Source organism: Triticum dicoccoides, chromosome 1B, assembly GCF_002162155.2.
Source record: "Triticum dicoccoides isolate Atlit2015 ecotype Zavitan chromosome 1B, WEW_v2.0, whole genome shotgun sequence".
Taxonomy (NCBI): Eukaryota; Viridiplantae; Streptophyta; class Magnoliopsida; order Poales; family Poaceae; genus Triticum; species Triticum dicoccoides.
The window spans coordinates 398,045,953-398,065,763 of NC_041381.1; the positions used below are offsets into that span (position 1 = coordinate 398,045,953).

Sequence of the window (19,811 nt, forward strand, 5' to 3'; positions counted from 1 at the left end):
TCCTTTTTCAAAAGATTTATAAGTGGCCTAGAAATTTTAGAAAAGTCTTTGATAAACCTCCTATAGAAACCATCATGACCAAGGAAACTATGAATACCTTTGATATGTTTAGGACATGGCATTTTCTAAATTGCATCAACCTTGTCCTTTTTCACCTCAATGCCTTTTTCAGAAATTTTATGTCCCAAAACAATGCCTTCCTTAACCATAAAGTGGCACTTCTCCCAATTCAAGACAAGATTTGTTTGTTCACATCTCTCCAAAAATCGATCAAGATTGCTTAAACAATCATCAAAAGACTTCCCATAAACAAAAAAGTCAACCATGAAAACCTCAACAATCTTTTCACAAAAATCAGAGAATATAGCAGTCATACATCTTTGAAAGGTGGCAGGTGCATTACATAAACCAAAAGGCGTACGTCTATAAGTATAAGTTCCAAAATGACAAGTAGAAGTGGTACTTTCTGGATCAGGTTGTGAAACAGGTATTTGTGAAAAACTAGAATATCTATCAAGGAAGTAAAAATGTGTGTGCTTAAATAATCTTTCTAGCATTTGATCAACAAAAGGCAGAGGGTAATGATCTTTTCTAGTTGCTTTGTTTAATTTTCTATAATCAATTATCATTCTATAGCCTGTGACAATTCTTTGTGGAATAAGTTCATTCTTATCATTAGGAACAACAGTTATACCTCCCTTCTTAGGGACACAATGAACATGACTTATCCATCTACTATCAGCTATAGGATAGATTATACATGCTTCTAGAAGTTTCAATATTTCCGTTCTTACCGCTTCTTTCATCTTCGGATTTAACCGAAATTGGTGATCAACAACGGGTTTAGCATCAGGTTCCATATTAATCTTGTGCTGACATAGAGTGGGAAATACCCTTAAGATCATCAAGAGTATATCCAATAGCAGCTCAGTGCTTCCTTAGAACTTTCAATAATCTTTCTTCTTCATGTTCTGAAAGGTTATCACTAATAATAACAGGATATATCTTTTTGTCATCAAGATAAGCATATTTCAAAGTGTCTAGCAATTGTTTAATTCAAACACGGGATCACCTTTAGGTGGAGGAGGACCTCCTAGAGTTTCAATAGGTAGATTATGATTAAGCAGAGGTTGTTGTTCGAACAAGATTCTATCTATTTCATTTCTTTCACGCATATGCAAATCATTTTCATGGTCTAGCAAATATTGTTCTAAAGGATCAGTAGGAGGTACAACAAAAGAAGCAAGACCAAAAATTTCATCCTTACTAGGCAAATCTTTCTTATGAGGTTTTCTACTAAACTTGGAAAAATTAAATTCATGAGATTCATCACCAAAGCTAACACCGACAGTTTGTTTCTCACAATCTATCCTAGCATTGACACTGTTCAAGAGAGGTCTACCAACGATAATGGGACAAAAGTCATCTTGTGGGGAACCAAGAACAAGAAAATCAGTAGGGTATTTTATTTTCCCACACAAGACTTCAACATCTCTAAGAATCCCAATTGGTGATATAGTATCTCTATTGGCAAGTTTAATAGTAACATCTATGTCTTCTATTTCAGCAGGTGCTATTTCATTCTTAATTTCTTCATATAAGGAAAAAAGGAATAGCGCTCACTGTCGGGGGGTAGGTACGACATATGCCAAAGGATGGCTAATCATAGTGGGAGCCAGTAAGACATCGCCAGTGCCTGGAAACGGGATGAGGCGAAGACATGCACGCCGGTGAATCTTACCCAGGTTTGGGGCTCTCAGAGGGGATACGACCCCTAGTCCTGCTCTGCAGGGTCTCCGCATGATCACTAAATCAGTGAGTAGCTATAAGAGGCTCCTTGAGCTGTTTGCTAGAGGAAGGAGAAGGGCAAGGCTATCTCTATCCTTCTCTCTATGTGGTGTGTGTAGTACTCATGGATCAACCCTTTGCATGGGTGCCCTGGGAGGTTCATATAGGCCTTCCCCCTAGGGGTAAAACGGTAATCTAGCTAGATGTGGGTCCAGGCCGTCAGCGTCTATGTCCTCCAGCTTCTCCGCCGGTCGCTGGGGCCCGCCGACTGGTGGGTCCCGCTGACTGCCGGCCTCTTGGCCGACATGCTGGGCTCATCGCCTGTGGTCCCTCTCGGTGGCTCGTTACTATAGCCTCGCCCTTGATGATGATGGCTTTGTCGGGGCACGCATGGCTACAGTACCGCCGCCTGGAGGGTGCTCACTGTAGCCTTACCCCGTCTCATCTGCTTAATGGTGCACGCACTTCCAGGGCGAGGGTTGGCCGGCTGTAGGGAGCCGTCCTCCCCTCGGGCCGACTAGGTTAGCCAAGCCGCCTGGTGGTGTCTCTCTGGCAGGAGGGGCCCGCTGCCTGCGAGCCGTACCGACAGCTTGTCGTGGGGGCATGGTCGCTCTGCCATGGATGATGTCACGGTCGACGTGGCAACAGTGCCGCGTTGGGTGAGATATGGTCGCCCGATATGGCGCACTGTGGCCACGCCCGTTCTGGGATTCATGGGTGGCAGACTCCACTTTAGCCGCGCCCCGTCTCGTCGCCGTTATGTGGGTGCAGACTTTGAGGGCACATGACGCGGGCTGCCTGCTAGAGGGCGGCCACCCTGGCGGCCGCCTGCTAGGAGTCAGCCCACTCTGGGGAGGCTTGTGGTACCTTGCCGCCTTCATGCAGCGGGCCAGGGGATCAGCCGGCCACAGGAAGGCGGCCCTTCGTCTTGGGCGTTTGAGGGCGCAGTCGGCCTGATGTTTTTGAAGAGCCAAGGGGAGCCGGCTAGGCTACCCGTGGTCATTTACTCCGACAGTAGTCCCCGAAGCTGGTGGGGCTTCGAGATCAAACAGAGAATGAGAAGCCCAAGCAGCTTCCTACTCTGAGGAGCCGTCAGCTGGGACTCGGCCATAACCAGTCGGGTCGTCTGGTCAAATTTGAAGTCTGAAGGCGGGAACCAGGTGGCGTGCACGCCGGCGTCGGGCCGGCCGCCCACCGCCCATGTGCCATGTGGCAGCCGCCTGAGTCTGCTTGCCAGCTCACGCGTGTGACGGGACGTCGCTGCAGGCTAGGGCCTGCCACTATAGCGCCTCGGCCCACGTGTGGATCCACTGTGGCCGAAGCGGTCGATTGATATTCCGGGGTGGTTTAATACACGCCGTTACTGGCGCGATAAACGCGGGTTCATGGGGGAGTGGGTGCAGTTAATCCCACGTCCCCCATGCCCCGCCCCCTCGGCTTCGCCATTCCAGGGCTATAAGTAGGGGGGATGGGGAGCGGCAGACGCACGTGCGCCCTCCTCCTCCTTCGCCATTCTTCTCCTCTTCTTCTTCTTGCTGCTGCTGCTGCTGCTAACCGCCGCCGCACCAAGTCTCCAGCCATCTTGCCGTGCTGTACCTCATCGCCGCAAGGCCATGCGCCCGTCGCCGCGCCATCCTTCCGTCAAGCTCCTTGATCCCATGGCGCGAGCTGGAGCGTGGGATGACTCCAACATCCATGAGGACCATATCGACTTCCTCCACCGAACGCACCGGCTGCCCGGCGAGGATTTCGTGAAGGTTCGCCTATCGCCCGAGCGGGAGATCTCGCCGGTGCCGGAAGAGGGTGAGCGCGTCATCTTCCAGTCGCACTGCTTGCACGGCTTTGGCTTGCCGGCGAGCGGATTCTTCCACGCCTTCCTCAACTTCTACGTCTTTCAGCCGCACCACATCACACCGAACATGGTGGTGCTGCTGTCCGCCTTCGTCACCCTCTGCGAGGGCTTTCTGGGCGTCCTCCCCACCATCGAGCTTTGGGGGGGAGTTCTTCTACTCGAAGCTCGACACCGTTGTCAAGAGGGTGGCGGCACAGTGCGGTGCCTTCATCACGGTGCGGAGGTCGGCTGCCGATAACCCGTTCCCGCCTATCACGCTGATACAGTCGGTGAAGATGTGGCAGCAATCTTACATTTATGTGAATATCGTCCACCCAAAAGGCGACTGGGTCAACTTGCCGACTTATGTAGCCGGCCCGCCGACTGGAACGCGGCCCAATTGGTCGTATCGGGCCAGGACGCTGTCGGTTTCCGGCACCGCTGCCGTTGCACGGCTCAAGGTGATGGTGAGGTCGGAGGGGCTTACGGGGCCCGACTTGCTGACCGCCTTCATGGCGCGTCGGGTGCTCCCGCTCCAAGGCCGGCTGTAACGCCCCGGATACAACTTTCCATATTCGTAACTCCAACTCTTGCCTTTTCCGGAGATGCGATATGATATTTCCTTCGTGGTTGGGTTTTTGTATTTTGTTTTGCATTTTGTTCATGCATCTCATCTCATTGCATCATGTCATCATGCAATCCTTTTAAAACTCAGCTAAATAAATTGCATGGATCTTTGATCCATTTAAATCGAGGGAAATGCACATGGTGATTTCTCTTTACAACATATAAAAGTTTCTCAATAGTGTTAGGGAGCTATATTAAATATTCCACTATTTCATAATCACCCATTAACACACTTGCAAAATAATTTCGTTCCTTTTCTGCTTCAAGTTTGGTCTCCAAACTTTGTCCATAAATTCTTTCATCACTTTCTCGAGCTCCACCAAAATTCTCAACATTTTTTACGACACCAAACCTGGTCCCAATTCAAACCCATTTGAATGATATTCAAATGAGTTTGAATTTAAATCTTGCATTCATGCCTCTTTTCTATTTTCTTGGATTAAGCTCATTTTTGTGAGTCCGGGAAAATAATCCCCATGCCCAAACTCTTTCTCTAACCTTTTCTTTTCTTCCCTTTTCTTTCTTTTTCTCTGTTATATGAGAGAAGAGAGGAGAGAGGAGCTAGCCCAGCCGGCCTCTTGGGCCTGACCAGCCAGACCAGCCCGTTCCATAGGCCCAGCCGCGCCCCGCTGTTAACCCTAGCCTCACCTCGATCCATCTCCTCCTCCTCCTCGTTCCCACGCGCGCCGCCATCCCTCTCTCACTCACGCCCGACCCCCTCTCCCCATCGTCCTCCTCCTGCGCTGCGACACGCAGAGAGGAGCAGAGCCCCGCGCCGTCCTCTGCCCAATGGTGTGCCCGCTAGTTCCCCTCCACCACAGCGCCATCTTGCCTCCTCCTGCGCCCAAGCCGACCCCCCTTCGCGTGGACCTGGTCTAGATCGGCTGCCCGTGACCTCCTCCGTATTTGATCCGGATGCTCGCCACTGCCTCCTCCCTCCGCCATGCGACCGCCGCCGCCCTCGACCCACCTCGCCATCGTCCATGGCCATGCCTTCGCCAAGTGCCAACGCAGCCTCGCTGCATATTGCCGTTCTCCATCGTCGCTGGACCCGCGCCGTCCTCTGCTTCCTCTACGGCGACCAGGTGCCACCTCGCCCGCGCATCCCCTCCACCATCAGCCTGCAACGCCCGAGCGGAGCCGAGCTCCTCCTGGTCCCCATGGTGGCTGCTTCCCCTGCCCCGAGCTTCCCTGCAGCCGGCGTCCAAGTCTCGCGCCCCCATGACCACGCTGCATCTCGCTCCGCTGCTCATGGCCTGCAACAAACCTCCTCCTCCACCGCCAAGTCCGTCGTTCCCCGTCATACCATCGCTGGAGTTCACGCCCAAGGCCGCTGCAACCTCACCTTTGGCCATGCCTTTGCCTTTTTGTACCGTTGTTCGCTGCACACTGAGACCACCCTGTGGATTTTGCCAAGTACCACTATGACATGTGTGCAACTATGCGGATTCTCCAAGTACCCCTCCAGCAAGACCGACGCCTGAACAAGCACACCGGCTCTATGGATTTTGGCAAGTTCCTCGACGACCGGTGCTTAGTACCACTACGTTTGCCATGTACATCTACACCAAGACCGGACCGACAAGTACCCCGACAACGTGTGTACCTCTACCGACGACCCTGGACGTCTACGAAAAACGTGTACAACTACCGTCGCCGTGCACCACTACTTCCGCTACGACCGTCCCGAGAACGTCTACTTCCCCTACACCGCATCGGACTCGATCCGCTCCAAAAACGCACGCTTCAAAGGTATAACCACCGAGACAACCCTCCGAGAACGAATGCATGTTGTATGAGATGCTCATGTTCGAACCGTGTCTGAGTTGTCATTGCACGTTCCTCCTCGTTTGCCATGCCGTCGACCCGTGGGAACCCGGTATCCGGGATCACCCCACCATCCTTGCATGACACGCTCACGCCCATTTCCTTTTGCACCGGTATCTCCGTGAGCTACCAGAACCGATGTGTTGCCGTGGCACCATTTTCGTTGTCATTGCCGTGGCACCCCTTTCATTCCGCCATGGTGACCAAATGCTTCATAACATGCTCATGTCCACTTTTTCACAAACTTGCATAAAACTTGTAAATGTCATCCGCATCATGATAACAACATTTAATATGTTTAAAATTGTTGTTTGCTTTAAATTGCTATTGCATATGAGGATTTTCCGGAATTGTTGGTTGTTGTTTCCGGCCTCATTTAAACTTGCCTAAATAGTTAGTTCACTTTTGTTTCACCTCTTGCCATGTTTAACAACATTTAATATTGTTGAGTACCTAAACAGGAGAGAACTAAATAATTGATGTGGTGTTTCGTCAATATGCAACTCGTTGCATATTGAGCTCCACTTAATTTGTAGTATTGTTTGTGCACTTTGCCATGCCATGCCTCATTAAACCGGACATGCATCATATTTGTTTGTGCATCATGCCATGTTTATGCTTGTGTGTTTACCATGTTGTTTGCTTCTTTCCGGTTTGCTTCTCTCGTTAGCTTCGGTTTCGTTCTGGAGTTGTGAGGATTCATTCGACCACGTCCGCTTGTCTTCTTCATGGACTCGTTCTTCTTCCTAGTGGGATTTCAGGCAAGATGACCGTCACCTTGGATCTCATTACTATCATTGCTATGCTAGTTGCTTCGTTCTATGCTATGCTGCGCTACCTATCTCTTGTTCCTCAAGCCTCCCAAATTGCCATGTCAGCCTCTAACCTTTTTCACCCTTCCTAGAAAACCGTTGTTTGGCTATGTTACCGCTTTGCTCAGCCCCTCTTATAGCGTTGTTAGTTGGAGGTGAAGTTTAAGATTGCCCCATGATGGACAGGGTTATGTTGGGATATCACAATATCTCTTATATTATTAATGCATCTATATACTTGGTAAAGGGTGGAAGACCCGGCCTTATGCCTGGTGTTTTGTTCCACTCTTGCCGCCCTAGTTTTTGTCATACCGGTGTTATGTTCCCGGATTTTGCGTTCCTTACGCGGTTGGGTAATTTATGGGACCCCCTTGACAGTTCACTTTGAATAAAACTCCTCCAGCAAGGCCCAACATTGGTTTTACCATTTGCCTCACCACCACCTACTTTTCCCTTGGGAGTAATTAACCCAAGGGTCATCTTTATTAGAGCCCCCCGGGCCAGTGCTTCTCTAAGTGCTGGTCCGAACTAGAGCCCTTTGCAGCGCCCCCTCAAGGAAAACTTGAGGTCTGGTTTTAGTTGTACGGACTGCTCATCCGGTGTTGCCCTGAGAATGAGATATGTGCAGCTCCTATCGGGATTGTCGGCGCATCGGGCGGCTTTGCTAGTCTTGTTTTACCATTGTCGAAATGTCTTGTAAACCGGGATTCCGAGTCTGATCGGGTCTTCCTGGGAGAAGGTATATCCTTCGTTGATCGCGAGAGCTTATCATGGGCTAAGTTGGGACACCCCTGCAGGGTTTAAACTTTCGAAAGCCGTGCCCGTGGTTATGGGTAGATGGGAATTTGTTAATGTCCGGTTGTAGATAACTTGCCACCAGATCCGAATTAAAATGCATCAACCGCCTGTGTAGCCGTGATGGTCTCTTTTCGGTGGAGTCCGGGAAGTGAACACGGTTTTGGGTTATGTTTGACGTAAGTAGGAGTTCAGGATCACTTCCTGATCATTACTAGTTGACGACCGTTCCATTTGCTCTCTTCTCGCTCTTATTTGCGTATGTTAGCCACCATATATGCTTAGTTGTTGCTGCAACCTCACCACTTATCCATTCCATGCCCTTTAAGCTTTGCTAGTCTTGATACCCATCGTAATGGGATTGCTGAGTCCTCGTGGCTCACAGATTACTACAACAACAGTTGCAGGTGCTGGTTATGCGATGATCATGATGCTAGAGCGATGCTTGCTTGTTTTGGAGTTCTTCTTCTGCTTCTTCTTCGATCAGGGGATAGGTTCCAGGTCGACAGCCTGGGCTAGTAGGGTGGATGTCGTTTGAGTTTCTGTTCGTGTTTCATCCGTAGTCGGATGATGCTCTTATGTATTGTGATGCTGTATTCGTGTGGCTTTGTATGCCTTTTGTATGGATCCCCATCTATTATGTAATGTTGATGTAATGATATCCACCTTGCAAAAGCGTTTCAATATGCGGTTCTATCCTTGGTGGGACCATCGAGTCTCTTTAGGATAGTATCGCATATTGGGCGTGACAAGTTGGTATCAGAGCCTCGACCGACCATAGGAGCCCCCTTGATTGTTGGCCATTGTTGAGTCTAGAAGAAAACTATTTTGAGTCTTAGGATTATATATATCGGAGAGTAGGATTCTTTTTACTCCTTAGCCCCTTCGTCGCTCTGGTGAGGTCTCCTGACGTAGATGTTTTGACTTTCCTCTCCTCAAATTTCACTAAAAAAATTAGGATCACGCGGGTATCTTGGAATTGTTCCGATGGTTTTGTGACGAGAACATCGTTCTTGGTGCCTCTTGTATTTTATGTGGCAGTGACCCGGGGAGTTGAGCTCCGAGGTGTTGTCGTCATAATTTTATCGTTGTAGTTCTGGAATACCTGAGTTTTGCCGACATCGAAAATCTCTTTTATGTAGTTGTTGGTGAGATAACCTCGACGCCACCCATTACTGGGGCGGGAGTTCGGGAGTATTGCCATAGCTCGTATAACGGATGCTTTTCGAAGGTTGAGGTACACGATTTCCGGAGTTTTTTTGGTTATGTGTTGACGGATGGATACAGCTGGATGTAGGGATTGTTAGTTTGGGTGAGATATTTATTGCTTCCCCTGTATCCCCAACACCAGATTGCATAACCAGAAAGTTTCGGGAGTTTACAGGTGGGAATTCAATTAGCTCCTAGAATATCTTTCAGACAGATGCATGATGTGGGATTGGGTAATCTCTATCATATGTATTTGTTCCGGCTTATTTCTGGAAGCCAATACTTTGTTTCGTTTTGAGTTGTGGTATTTGAGTTGCTTCAATGTCAAGTGTTGATTCCATACCTTTCAAGCGGTGTTCTCATATTGCTATGTGAATACTAATCCTTTTGATCATTGAGGTTGTCATGTTAATTCTTTTCCAACCGGTGTGCTTCTCTTCGAGATGATCCCATCATTCTCCCCATCTACAAGATCAATTCTAAGTTTTCTCAACGGTGTTTGTTTCATTCATCCCAAGTTGTCTTTGTTTTTCCCCACCCTCCCACCCTTTTCTTCAAGGACTCATATTTCTTAATCAAGTATCCAATTATTCATGTGAAGTCTCTTCACTCTTTTCAATCAATGTTCTTATCCGATGATTCTCGGGAAGATACTAACGGACCTTCAAGTTTATTATTCTTCGTCTCTTTTCTTCTCCGGTGGATTAATTTCAAGTTTCGGTGTTGATCATATCTCTTCCTTTCGTTTCACATATCTTCCCATGTGAATTTCTTATCCAAGGCTCTCTTATTTATTCACCTCTCCAAGTTCATATCCGGAGTGTTGAAGATATCTCGGAAGATTCGTGTTTCCATTCAAGCCATTTAATTCAACCGGTGCAATCCCCCCTTTCAATTTCGTTCAACGGTGTTTTCTTTTAGTGGGCCCTAACCCACAGGTCTTTTCCCAGGATCTTACCTGACTCTTCGAATTATCAGGAGCGATTCTCAAATTCATTTCCAAGTTTGATGTAAGAATGAATTTTCATCAGTCACATGCCTTCTCCAAGGTCGTTTTCAAATTATTTTCATCTTTGGCTCAACCTTTCCTCTTTTAATTCTCCCAGAGTATCTCAACAATTCATGGTGGTTCTCACCATCATTCTCAACATTTGAAGACCGAAGAAGGATTTCTCTTAAATCTTGGTCCGTTCTCTTGAAGATTCATAGTTCTAGCTTATGTCATCCTCTCATAATTGTTTTCGATTGTGAGAATTCTTTTCAACCATCCGACATATTTCAGGAGTTGCTTCCTTTCTTGATAATCCGAATGCCATCATTTCTAAATATTACTCATTCTCAACCTTCAACTCTTGTTCTCCAAATCTAACTGGTGCATCATTCAAGTATTCTCTAATAAGCTCATGATCTCTTCGTTCACTTGTATCTAAATCCCCTTAAGTATCTTCATTCGTTTTCCAATTCTTCCCAGTGAATTGTGCCTTTGCTATGTTCATTTTCAATTCTTATGGTGGTCCGTTTAACATTCCTCTTCCGTTGTAATCGTATATATTAATTCATTCGTTGTTTCCAAAACCCACCGGTGGTTCCATCTATACCTTCTCAAGTTTGCGCTATATCTCTCTTAATCCATCCTTTCTACGGGAATAAGTAGTATGCCAAATCCAATGTTTGCCATCAATTTAAATTGGTGAAGGATACGCATGCCATAATTCTTATTCTTGTTTCATTCAAGTGATTAACTCCTTCTTTCGGAGTTTGTTCATCAGGAAGTAATTCTTGGTTTCAAGTTATTCATCTTTCTTGTCCAGAGTTCAAAGTTTACTCATTTTGTAGCTCCATATAAATCACTGCAAGGCTTCAATTCTGGTTCTCTTCAACCTCCAATTCTTCTTCATAATCATTTTCTTTTCCGGAGATCTTCCAAGAGGCTCCTCATGGGGGTTCATCAAGGATTTAATTCATTCTCGAAGTGTTCTTCAAGATTCTTGTTGTAGGAGTTCAAGTATTTCTTCTTTTGCATTTCGAAGTGCAATTCCTTCTACCTTATCTCTTGAGGTGGTGTTATGTCATTCTTGACAAATTGAATTCGTGTTTCATGATTCACATGTTGTCATGAATGAGATATTTTAAATCCATTAATTCTTCGTTGGAGTTATCTTGGTATAGATTTCACCTAAAGCCTTCCCTAAGGAATGTTGCTATTGTGGTGCTTATCTAAGATCCAAGTTTCCTCCTATCCTCTCGATGAAAGAAGTTTTCATCTCTTCGTTGCTCTCAAGCAATCAATTGTTTTTCGTTAGTGGCCGTTTGTCACCTCATAATTTTGATTTGTCTTCCATAATCCCACTACAAGCTTATTCGTTTCGTTGTTGGTTTTCCAACAACTCCATTATAACCTTCTTGGAAGGGTGCTTTCCAAGCTCATTTGTGGCAGAAGTTGGCATTTTCTTCTCCACTCTTTTATTTCAATGATCTATCTTCTATTCTTTCTTCCAGAGGCATTGTGAGGTTGCTCTTTTCACTCATCATCTCGAATTGTGAGGATCGTGTTCTTTTCGTGCTTATCCATTTAACCGTGGTGTTGTGTTCTCATTCAAGTTCTTTCATCTTATCAAGTTTTGCCTCTCGTTTCAATCGGAGGGCTGTCTGAAATCCTTCTTACCCTTGTGCCATTATTTCAATAGTTCTGGAGGCAGTGTGTAGTTGATTTCATCAAGTATCATCCCATCTTCTCAAGTTCATGTTCTATTCCTCCCAATTCCAACCGGAGTGTTGTCGTAATTGATCTTTATCATTCCTTGTACATCTCGTTTCAACTGGAGTGCTTGCATGTACTTCTTGTCCATTGTAACCATTTTTCTTATGTCTTTCAACCTCCAAGGTTCACATGGTGTCCCTTGTTTCTAGTTTCTACCGCGGTGCTCTCAATTGTTTTCAACTCTGTTATGTTCTTTCTTTCAACTTTTCAACCTCTTAAGGTTCTTTGGTTTCACTCATTGGTCGAAGAAGCAACTTAGTTTTACCTCCTCCCCTCCTCTTCCTTTTCCCTCCGGTGCCATCCTAGATCTCGGGACGAGATCCTCTCGTAGTGGTGGAGTGTTGTAACGCCCCGGATACAACTTTCCATATTCGTAACTCCAACTCTTGCCATTTCCGGAGATGCGAGATGATATTTCCTTCGTGGTTGGGTTTTTGTCTTTTGTTTTGCATTTTGTTCATGCATCTCATCTCATTGCATCATGTCATCATGCAATCCTTTTAAAACTCAGCTAAATAAATTGCATGGATCTTTGATCCATTTAAATCGAGGGAAATGCACATGGTGATTTCTCTTTACAACATATAAAAGTCTCTCAATAGTGTTAGGGAGCTATATTAAATATTCCACTATTTCATAATCACCCATAAACACACTTGCAAAATAATTTCGTTCCTTTTCTGCTTCAAGTTTGGTCTCCAAACTTTGTCCATAAATTCTTTCATCACTTTCTCGAGCTCCACCAAAATTCTCAACATTTTTGACGACACCAAACCTAGTCCCAATTCAAACCCATTTGAATGATATTCAAATGAGTTTGAATTTAAATCTTGCATTCATGCCTCTTTTCTATTTTCTTGGATTAAGCTCATTTTTGTGAGTCCGGGAAAATAATCCCCATGCCCAAACTCTTTCTCTAACCTTTTCTTTTCTTCCCTTTTCTTTCTTTTTCTCTGTTATATGAGAGAAGAGAGGAGAGAGGAGCTAGCCCAGCCGGCCTCTTGGGCCTGACCAGCCAGACCAGCCCATTCCATAGGCCCAGCCGCGCCCTGCTGTTAACCCTAGCCTCACCTCGATCCATCTCCTCCTCCTCCTCGTTCCCACGCGCGCCGCCATCCCTCTCTCGCTCACACCCGATCCCCTCTCCCCATCGTCCTCCTCCTGCGCTGCGACACGCAGAGAGGAGCAGAGCCCCGCGCCGTCCTCTGCCCAATGGTGTGCCCGCTAGTTCCCCTCCACCACAGCGCCATCTTGCCTCCTCCTGCGCCCAGGCCGACCCCCCTTCGCCCGGACCTGGTCTGGATCGGCTGCCCGTGACCTCCTCCGTCTTTGATCCGGATGCTCGCCACTGCCTCCTCCCTCCGCCAAGCGACCGCCGCCGCCCTCGACCCACCTCGCCGTCGTCCATGGCCACGCCTTCGCCAAGTGCCAACGCAGCATCGCTGCATATTGCCGTTCTCCGTCGTCGCCGGACCCGCGCCGTCCTCTGCTTCCTCTACACCGACCAGGAGCCGCCTCGCCCGCGCGTCTCCTCCACCATCAGCCTGCAACGCCCGAGCGGAGCCAAGCTCCTCCCGGTCCCCATGGTGCAGCCGGCGTCCAAGTCTCGCGCTCCCATGACCTCGCTGCATCTCGCTCCGCTGCTTATGGCCTGCAACAAACCTCCTCCTCCACCGCCAAGTCTGTCGTTCCCCGTCATACCGTCGCTGGAGTTCACGCCCAAGGCCACTGCAACCTCACCTTCGGCCATGCCTTTGCCTTCCTGTACCGTTGTTCGTTGCACGCCAAGACCACCCTGTGGATTTTGCCAAGTACCACTATGACATGTGTGCAACTATGCGGATTCTCCAAGTATCCCTCCAGCAAGACCGACGCCTGAACAAGCACACCGGCTCTGTGGATTTCGGCAAGTTCCTCGACGACCGGCGCTTAGTACCACTACGTTTGCCATGTACATCTACACCAAGACCGGACCAACAAGTACCGCGACAACATGTGTACCTCTACCGACGACCCCGGACGTCTATGAAAAACGTGTACAACTACCGTCGCCGTGCACCACTACTTCCGCTACGACCGTCCCGAGAACGTCTACTTCCCCTACACCGCATCGGACCCGATCCACTCCGAAAACGCACGCTTCAAAGGTATAACCGTCGAGACAACCTTCCGAGAACGAATGCATGTTGTATGAGATGCTCATGTTCGAACCGTGTCTGAGTTGTCATTGCACGTTCCTCCTCGTTTGCCATGCCGTCGACCCGTGGGAACCCGGTATCCGGGATCACCCCACCATCCTTGCATGACACGCTCACACCCATTTCCTTTTGCACCGGTATCTCCGTGAGCTACCAGAACCGATGTGTTGCCGTGGCACCATTTTCGTTGTCATTGCCGTGGCATCCCTTTCATTCCGCCATGGTGACCAAATGCTTCATAACATGCTCATGTCCATTTTTTCACAAACTTGCATAAAACTTGTAAATGGCATCCGCATCATGATAACAACATTTAATATGTTTAAAATTGTTGTTTGCTTTAAATTGCTATTGCATATGAGGATTTTCCGGAATTGTTGGCTGTTGTTTCCGGCCTCATTTAAACTTGCCTAAATAGTTAGTTCACTTTTGTTTCACCTCTTGCCATGTTTAACAACATTTAATATTGTTGAGTACCTAAATAGGAGAGAACTAAATAATTGATGTGGTGGTTCGTCAATATGCAACTCGTTGCCTATTGAGCTCCACTTAATTTGTAGTATTGTTTGTGCACTTTGCCATGCCATGCCTCATTAAACCGGACATGCATCATATTTGTTTGTGCATCATGCCATGTTTATGCTTGTGTGTTTACCATGTTGTTTGCTTCTTTCCGGTTTGCTTCTCTCGTTAGCTTCGGTTTCGTTTCGGAGTTGTGAGGATTCATTCGACCACGTCCGCTTGTCTTCTTCATGGACTCGTTCTTCTTCCTAGTGGGATTTCAAGCAAGATGACCGTCACCTTGGATCTCATTACTATCATTGCTATGCTAGTTGCTTCGTTCTATCGCTATGCTGCGCTACCTATCTCTTGTTCCTCAAGCCTCCCAAATTGCCATGTCAGCCTCTAACCTTTTTCACCCTTCCTAGAAAACCGTTGTTTGGCTATGTTACCGCTTTGCTCAGCCCCTCTTATAGCGTTGTTAGTTGCAGGTGAAGTTGAAGATTGCCCCATGATGGACAGGGTTATGTTGGGATATCACAACATCTCTTATATTATTAATGCATCTATATACTTGGTAAAGGGTGGAAGACTCGGCCTTATGCCTGGTGTTTTGTTCCACTCTTGCCGCCCTAGTTTTCGTCATACCGGTGTTATGTTCCCGGATTTTGCGCTCCTTACGTGGTTGGGTGATTTATGGGACCTCCTTGACAGTTCGCTTTGAATAAAACTCCTCCAGCAAGGCCCAACATTGGTTTTACCATTTGCCTCACCACCACCTACTTTTCCCTTGGGAGTAATTAACCCAAGGGTCATCTTTATTATAGCCCCCCGGGCCAGTGCTTCTCTAAGTGCTGGTCCGAACTAGAGCCCTTTGCAGCGCCCCCTCATGGAAACTTGAGGTCTGGTTTTAGTTGTATGGATTACTCATCCAGTGTTGCCCTGAGAACGAGATATGTGCAGCTCCTATCGGGATTATCGGCGCATCGGGCGGCTTTGCTGGTCTTGTTTTACCATTGTCGAAATGTCTTGTAAACCGGGATTCCGAGTCTGATCGGGTCTTCCTGGGAGAAGGTATATCCTTCATTGATCGCGAGAGCTTATCATGGGCTAAGTTGGGACACCCCTGCAGGGTTTAAACTTTCGAAAGTCGTGCCCGCAGTTATGGGCAGATGGGAATTTGTTAATGTCTGGTTGTAGATAACTTGACACCAGATCCGAATTAAAATGCATCAACCGCCTGTGTAGCCGTGATGGTCTCTTTTCGGCGGAGTCCGGGAAGTGAACACAGTTTTGGGTTATGTTTGACGTAAGTAGGAGTTCAGGATCACTTCTTGATCATTACTAGTTGATGACCGTTCCATTTGCCCTCTTCTCGCTCTTATTTGCGTATGTTAGCCACCATATATGCTTAGTCGCTGCTGCAACCTCACCACTTATCCGTTCCATGCCCTTTAAGCTTTGCTAGTCTTGATACCCATGGTAATGGGATTGCTGAGTCCTCGTGGCTCACAGATTACTACAACAACAGTTGCAGGTGCAGGTTATGCGATGATCATGATGCGAGATTGATGCTTGCTTGTTTTGGAGTTCTTCTTTTGCTTCTTCTTCGATCAGGGGATAGGTTCCAGGTCGGCAGCCTGGGCTAGTAGGGTGGATGTCGTTTGTGTTTCATCCGTAGTCGGATGATGCTCTTATGTATTGTGATGCTGTATTCGTGTGGCTTTGTATGCCTTTTGTATGGATCCCCATCTATTATGTAATGTTTATGTAATGATATCCACCTTGCAAAAGCGTTTCAATATGAGGTTCTATCCTTGGTGGGACCTTCGAGTCTTTTTAGGATAGTATCGCATATTGGGCGTGACACCAGCCTCAAATGATATGCTAGATGAGCGGGCACCGCGACCCAAGCCGGATGTGCACCAAGAAGATGCCGCATGCAGAGGTAGCTCACTTGGTGAACTATATTTCAAACTGCAAACTCCCGGAGGAGGAATGGCGGTTCGGCAAGGAACCATACTCGCGCACCGATCCACCGCCGATGGTAAGTCTTCATTTCTTCTTTTTCTTTAGCCTTTGTGTTCTCTTTAGCTATCTTGACCAGTCGGATATGAAACAAAGCGCCCTTCTCCAGCCGGCAGTTGGTGCCGCAGGGCCGGAGCGCCAGTTCCTCCTTGACCGGGAGGAGAGCGACATGGACGACCCCGACTTGGGGGCGGCCTCCTGGGAGAACGACGCAGTCGGCGAGGCAGGCGGCTCCGGAGTTGGAGGAGACTGTCCCGCGCCGCCAGCCGTCGTCGGATCAAATGGGCGTGAGCTCATCCACCGTGTTGGCTACTCGAGGCGGCGCGCAGAAGCGTCGGGCTGCGCCGTCGATGTTTGGCAGCCGGCCAAAGAAGCCAAAGAGCTCGGCCGTAGCGACCAAGCGAGAGGAAGCGGCCACGAAGGCTAACCGCTTCCGCAAGGTCATGAAGGAGCCTCATATGGTTTCTGCATAAGTGTCGGCTTCTTAACGCATTCTTCCTTCTTTCTTGCAAATGTTCTTCTGAATTTTCTTTTTCTTGCTTCAATAGGGCCCCGCTCTCTCTAGAGCAGTCGGCTGCCGCCTCTGTGGTCGGGACGGCAGGAGGCTCCGCCAGCTCCTGTCGTGTGGACCCGCGTGCCGAGCTTCAAGCGATGACAAAGAGGAACACACGGGAGGCGTGGGAGGAGCAAGAGGTGGAGCAGCGGAAGGTGGACGCCGCCAAGGTGGCGCAGGAGGAGACGGACGAGGCCGCAAGGGTGCAGGTCGGCTTCGTGGCCCAGACATAGGCGGACGCTGCGGCCACAGTGCGGGCAGGGGAGGCCTCACGCGGCCAACCCCCATAGCTCGTCATCCCCCTTCGTGTCGTGGCGCCAACGCCCGTGGTCTCGATGGTGCCGCCTGAAGGAGCCGGCGACGACCAGCCGGTCATGGAGAGGAAGGAGCGCGACAACATCGACCCGGAGAGGGAGGTGACTCCACCATCACCGGCCGCAGCGGATTAAGGCGACCAGCCCAACGCGCCACCCACGCCGCCGGCTGGAGGTGAGCCGGCCACGGGGGCTGACCTAGTGGTCAGGTCTTCGGTGCGCCAGCACGCGGGGGAGGCGGCCTCGGTGCCGCCTCCGTAGGAGGCCAGGGGCTTCGGCTCGTCGACCCAGGAGCTAGAGGCGGCTAGCATTAGCTTCCCGGACTGGGTGCCACGCGGCGGGACGGCCGTGCTGAATGAGGTGGTGTTCAATCTCAGGCCACCGCCTTGAAGAATTACAACCAGGAGTTCCTGGCGACGCGGACGGCCATATGAGTAAGCCTCTTGCTTTTTGCTTCTTGTGTTCTTCTGTGGGGGTGCATCAGCGCACCCACTGGGTGTAGTTCCCGAGTTTCGGGTTGGCTACTGAGCAGGCGGCCTGAAACTTCTAAGTAGGTTTGGGTGTTGAACGACTTCTTCTTGTTTGTCTATCCTTTTGGCAGGACTACCATAACCTCCGCGCGGCCGCCCTCAACTCCCAAGTCCGGGAGCTGTCTCAACAGACCGCCGACCTATCTGAAAGCCGGAGTAAGTGCTCCGTCTTCTGTCTCTCATGGGGGCGCGTCAGCGCACCCACTGGGTGTAGTCCCCGAGATTCAGGCCGACTACTGAGCAGTCGGGCCGGATCTTCTTCTGGCAACTTCTTGCTTATTAGTTCTTTTTCTCTTTGTTGTCCCTGCAGAGGCAAACGCCACCCTGCAGGAGCAACTGGGTCAAGCTCAGACCATGCTGCGCGCCAAGGAGGCGGAGTGCAGCATAGTGGCTCAGGAGCGCGACCGCCTGGTCAAGCAGCTAGCTGACCAGGAGAAGAGTCACTAGGCGTCCCTCCAGGCGGTGAAGAACAGCGAGGCCGCCCTCCAAGCCGAATATGAGACCCAGGTGGCAAACTGGGCCGAGTCGGAGCAGGCACCGAGCGATGGCTATGGCCAAATCGAGGACATGATTGACGGTAAGTTGCCTTCCTCCTTTTCCCTTTGTCTACCGCCTGCTTTTTAGTCCGGCTTATGACTTTTTGTTCTTTCTTTTTTGCGCAGAGTACTTCCCTGGCCACTCTGTTGCCGCCAGCCAGGTCATCAAGGCCCACCGCAAAGTGCAGAGGAAGGTTGGTGCTGAGGTTGCGCCGAATGCTCATCGGAATCTTGAGGAGCAGCTCCTGGCCATACAGGCCCGTCTTCAGCCGACCCACCGGATGCTCCGCCGCCTTCAACATGTCGGGGCCCAGGTGCTATCCGCCCTCTGTCCTAACATGCCGGCGCCGCGTACTCCCAGTCGGACCGCCGACTGGCTTGAAGTGGCCATCGGTCGCCTTGAGGCGTGGAAGGTCTCTTCGGGCCGCGCAGGCGCCCGGCCAGCGTTGGAGTTCGTTAGGGCGCGGTATCCTGGGCTGGATCTAGCCTAGTTGGCCACATTCCGGCAAGAGGCCAACAAGGAGCTGGTGGCATTGAGGCCCGCCATCATTCATTGTGATGCAGTAATTGCCGAGTACACCAACACTAGCGTCTTCGTCCCTGAGTTGAACGAAGACGGTGCTGAGGTGCCGGCAGACTTCTTCGGGCTGAACCCGGAGGACGGCGAGGACTCGACGGAGGAGATCGACTTGAGCGACGAGGGTGAGGACGAGGACGGCGAAGACGATGCACCGGATGATGGAGCAGACGGCCAGCCTCAGCCTGACCGTGCCTCCAGGTACAAGGCACGTGTGTACGTGCCGACTGCTGCTGGCGATGATCAAGCCAAGACTCGCCACCCGGCCACTCCACCAGCCAGCGCCGTCATCTCAGCCGACCTGTCGGGCTCGCCTGTTGCTCCCTTGATCTAAGCGGCCAGTTTTTATCCTGCTTGTCAATCTTTTGAACAATGTCTTGTTAAATATGCGCAGTTCCACCCACTGGGGGTGTATTCAAACTATGTTGAATTCCGGCCTTTGAGTGCCTTCTGTGTAAATATTATCTTGCATGTGCTATGCTGGTGTTGGCTTCCGACTTTTCTTGCTTTTAATCTTTTTCTGGCTTTTTCTTTTGCCGCCCTCCCTTGGCCGCTACCTTTCCAACCGGACAGCTGCTCTACAGTTTGTGGCTGGGAAAGTACTTGGTCGTTTGGGAGGGCAAGTACTTCAGCCTTCTTAGATTGTGGAAGGTGAGTGGGAAATCGGCCAGCCGGCTGCTTAGCAGTTGGTTGGCAGGGTGGGAGGCCAGCTTGTGTTATGTAAGCTCGTTGGTCCTTAGCCATTTTTTGTGTGAGCATCGTTTCCTGCCTTTGACTCTTGCCAGCCGAACAACCACTTCTGCGAGCTGTGGCTTTCAGCAAGAGAGGGCTAGATGCCGGCACACTACTTTTCTAACTGCAGGTAGTGTTGACATAACTCAAGGTGGCAGTCCCCGAGTGCTCCTCGGGGGTCCCGATGTCTTG

General features: G+C 49.5%; 1 protein-coding gene across 1 annotated transcript; it reads left to right on the plus strand.

Annotated features, from left to right (window-relative positions):
- Positions 1–18,107: 18,107 nt before the first annotated feature.
- Positions 18,108–19,275, plus strand: LOC119305652. The gene is made up of 2 exons (XM_037582122.1): positions 18,108–18,351; positions 18,437–19,275. Exons 1-2 carry the CDS (start codon positions 18,342–18,344, stop codon positions 18,799–18,801), a joined length of 375 nt encoding a protein of 124 aa, XP_037438019.1. The 5' UTR covers positions 18,108–18,341; the 3' UTR covers positions 18,802–19,275.
- Positions 19,276–19,811: the final 536 nt, after the last annotated feature.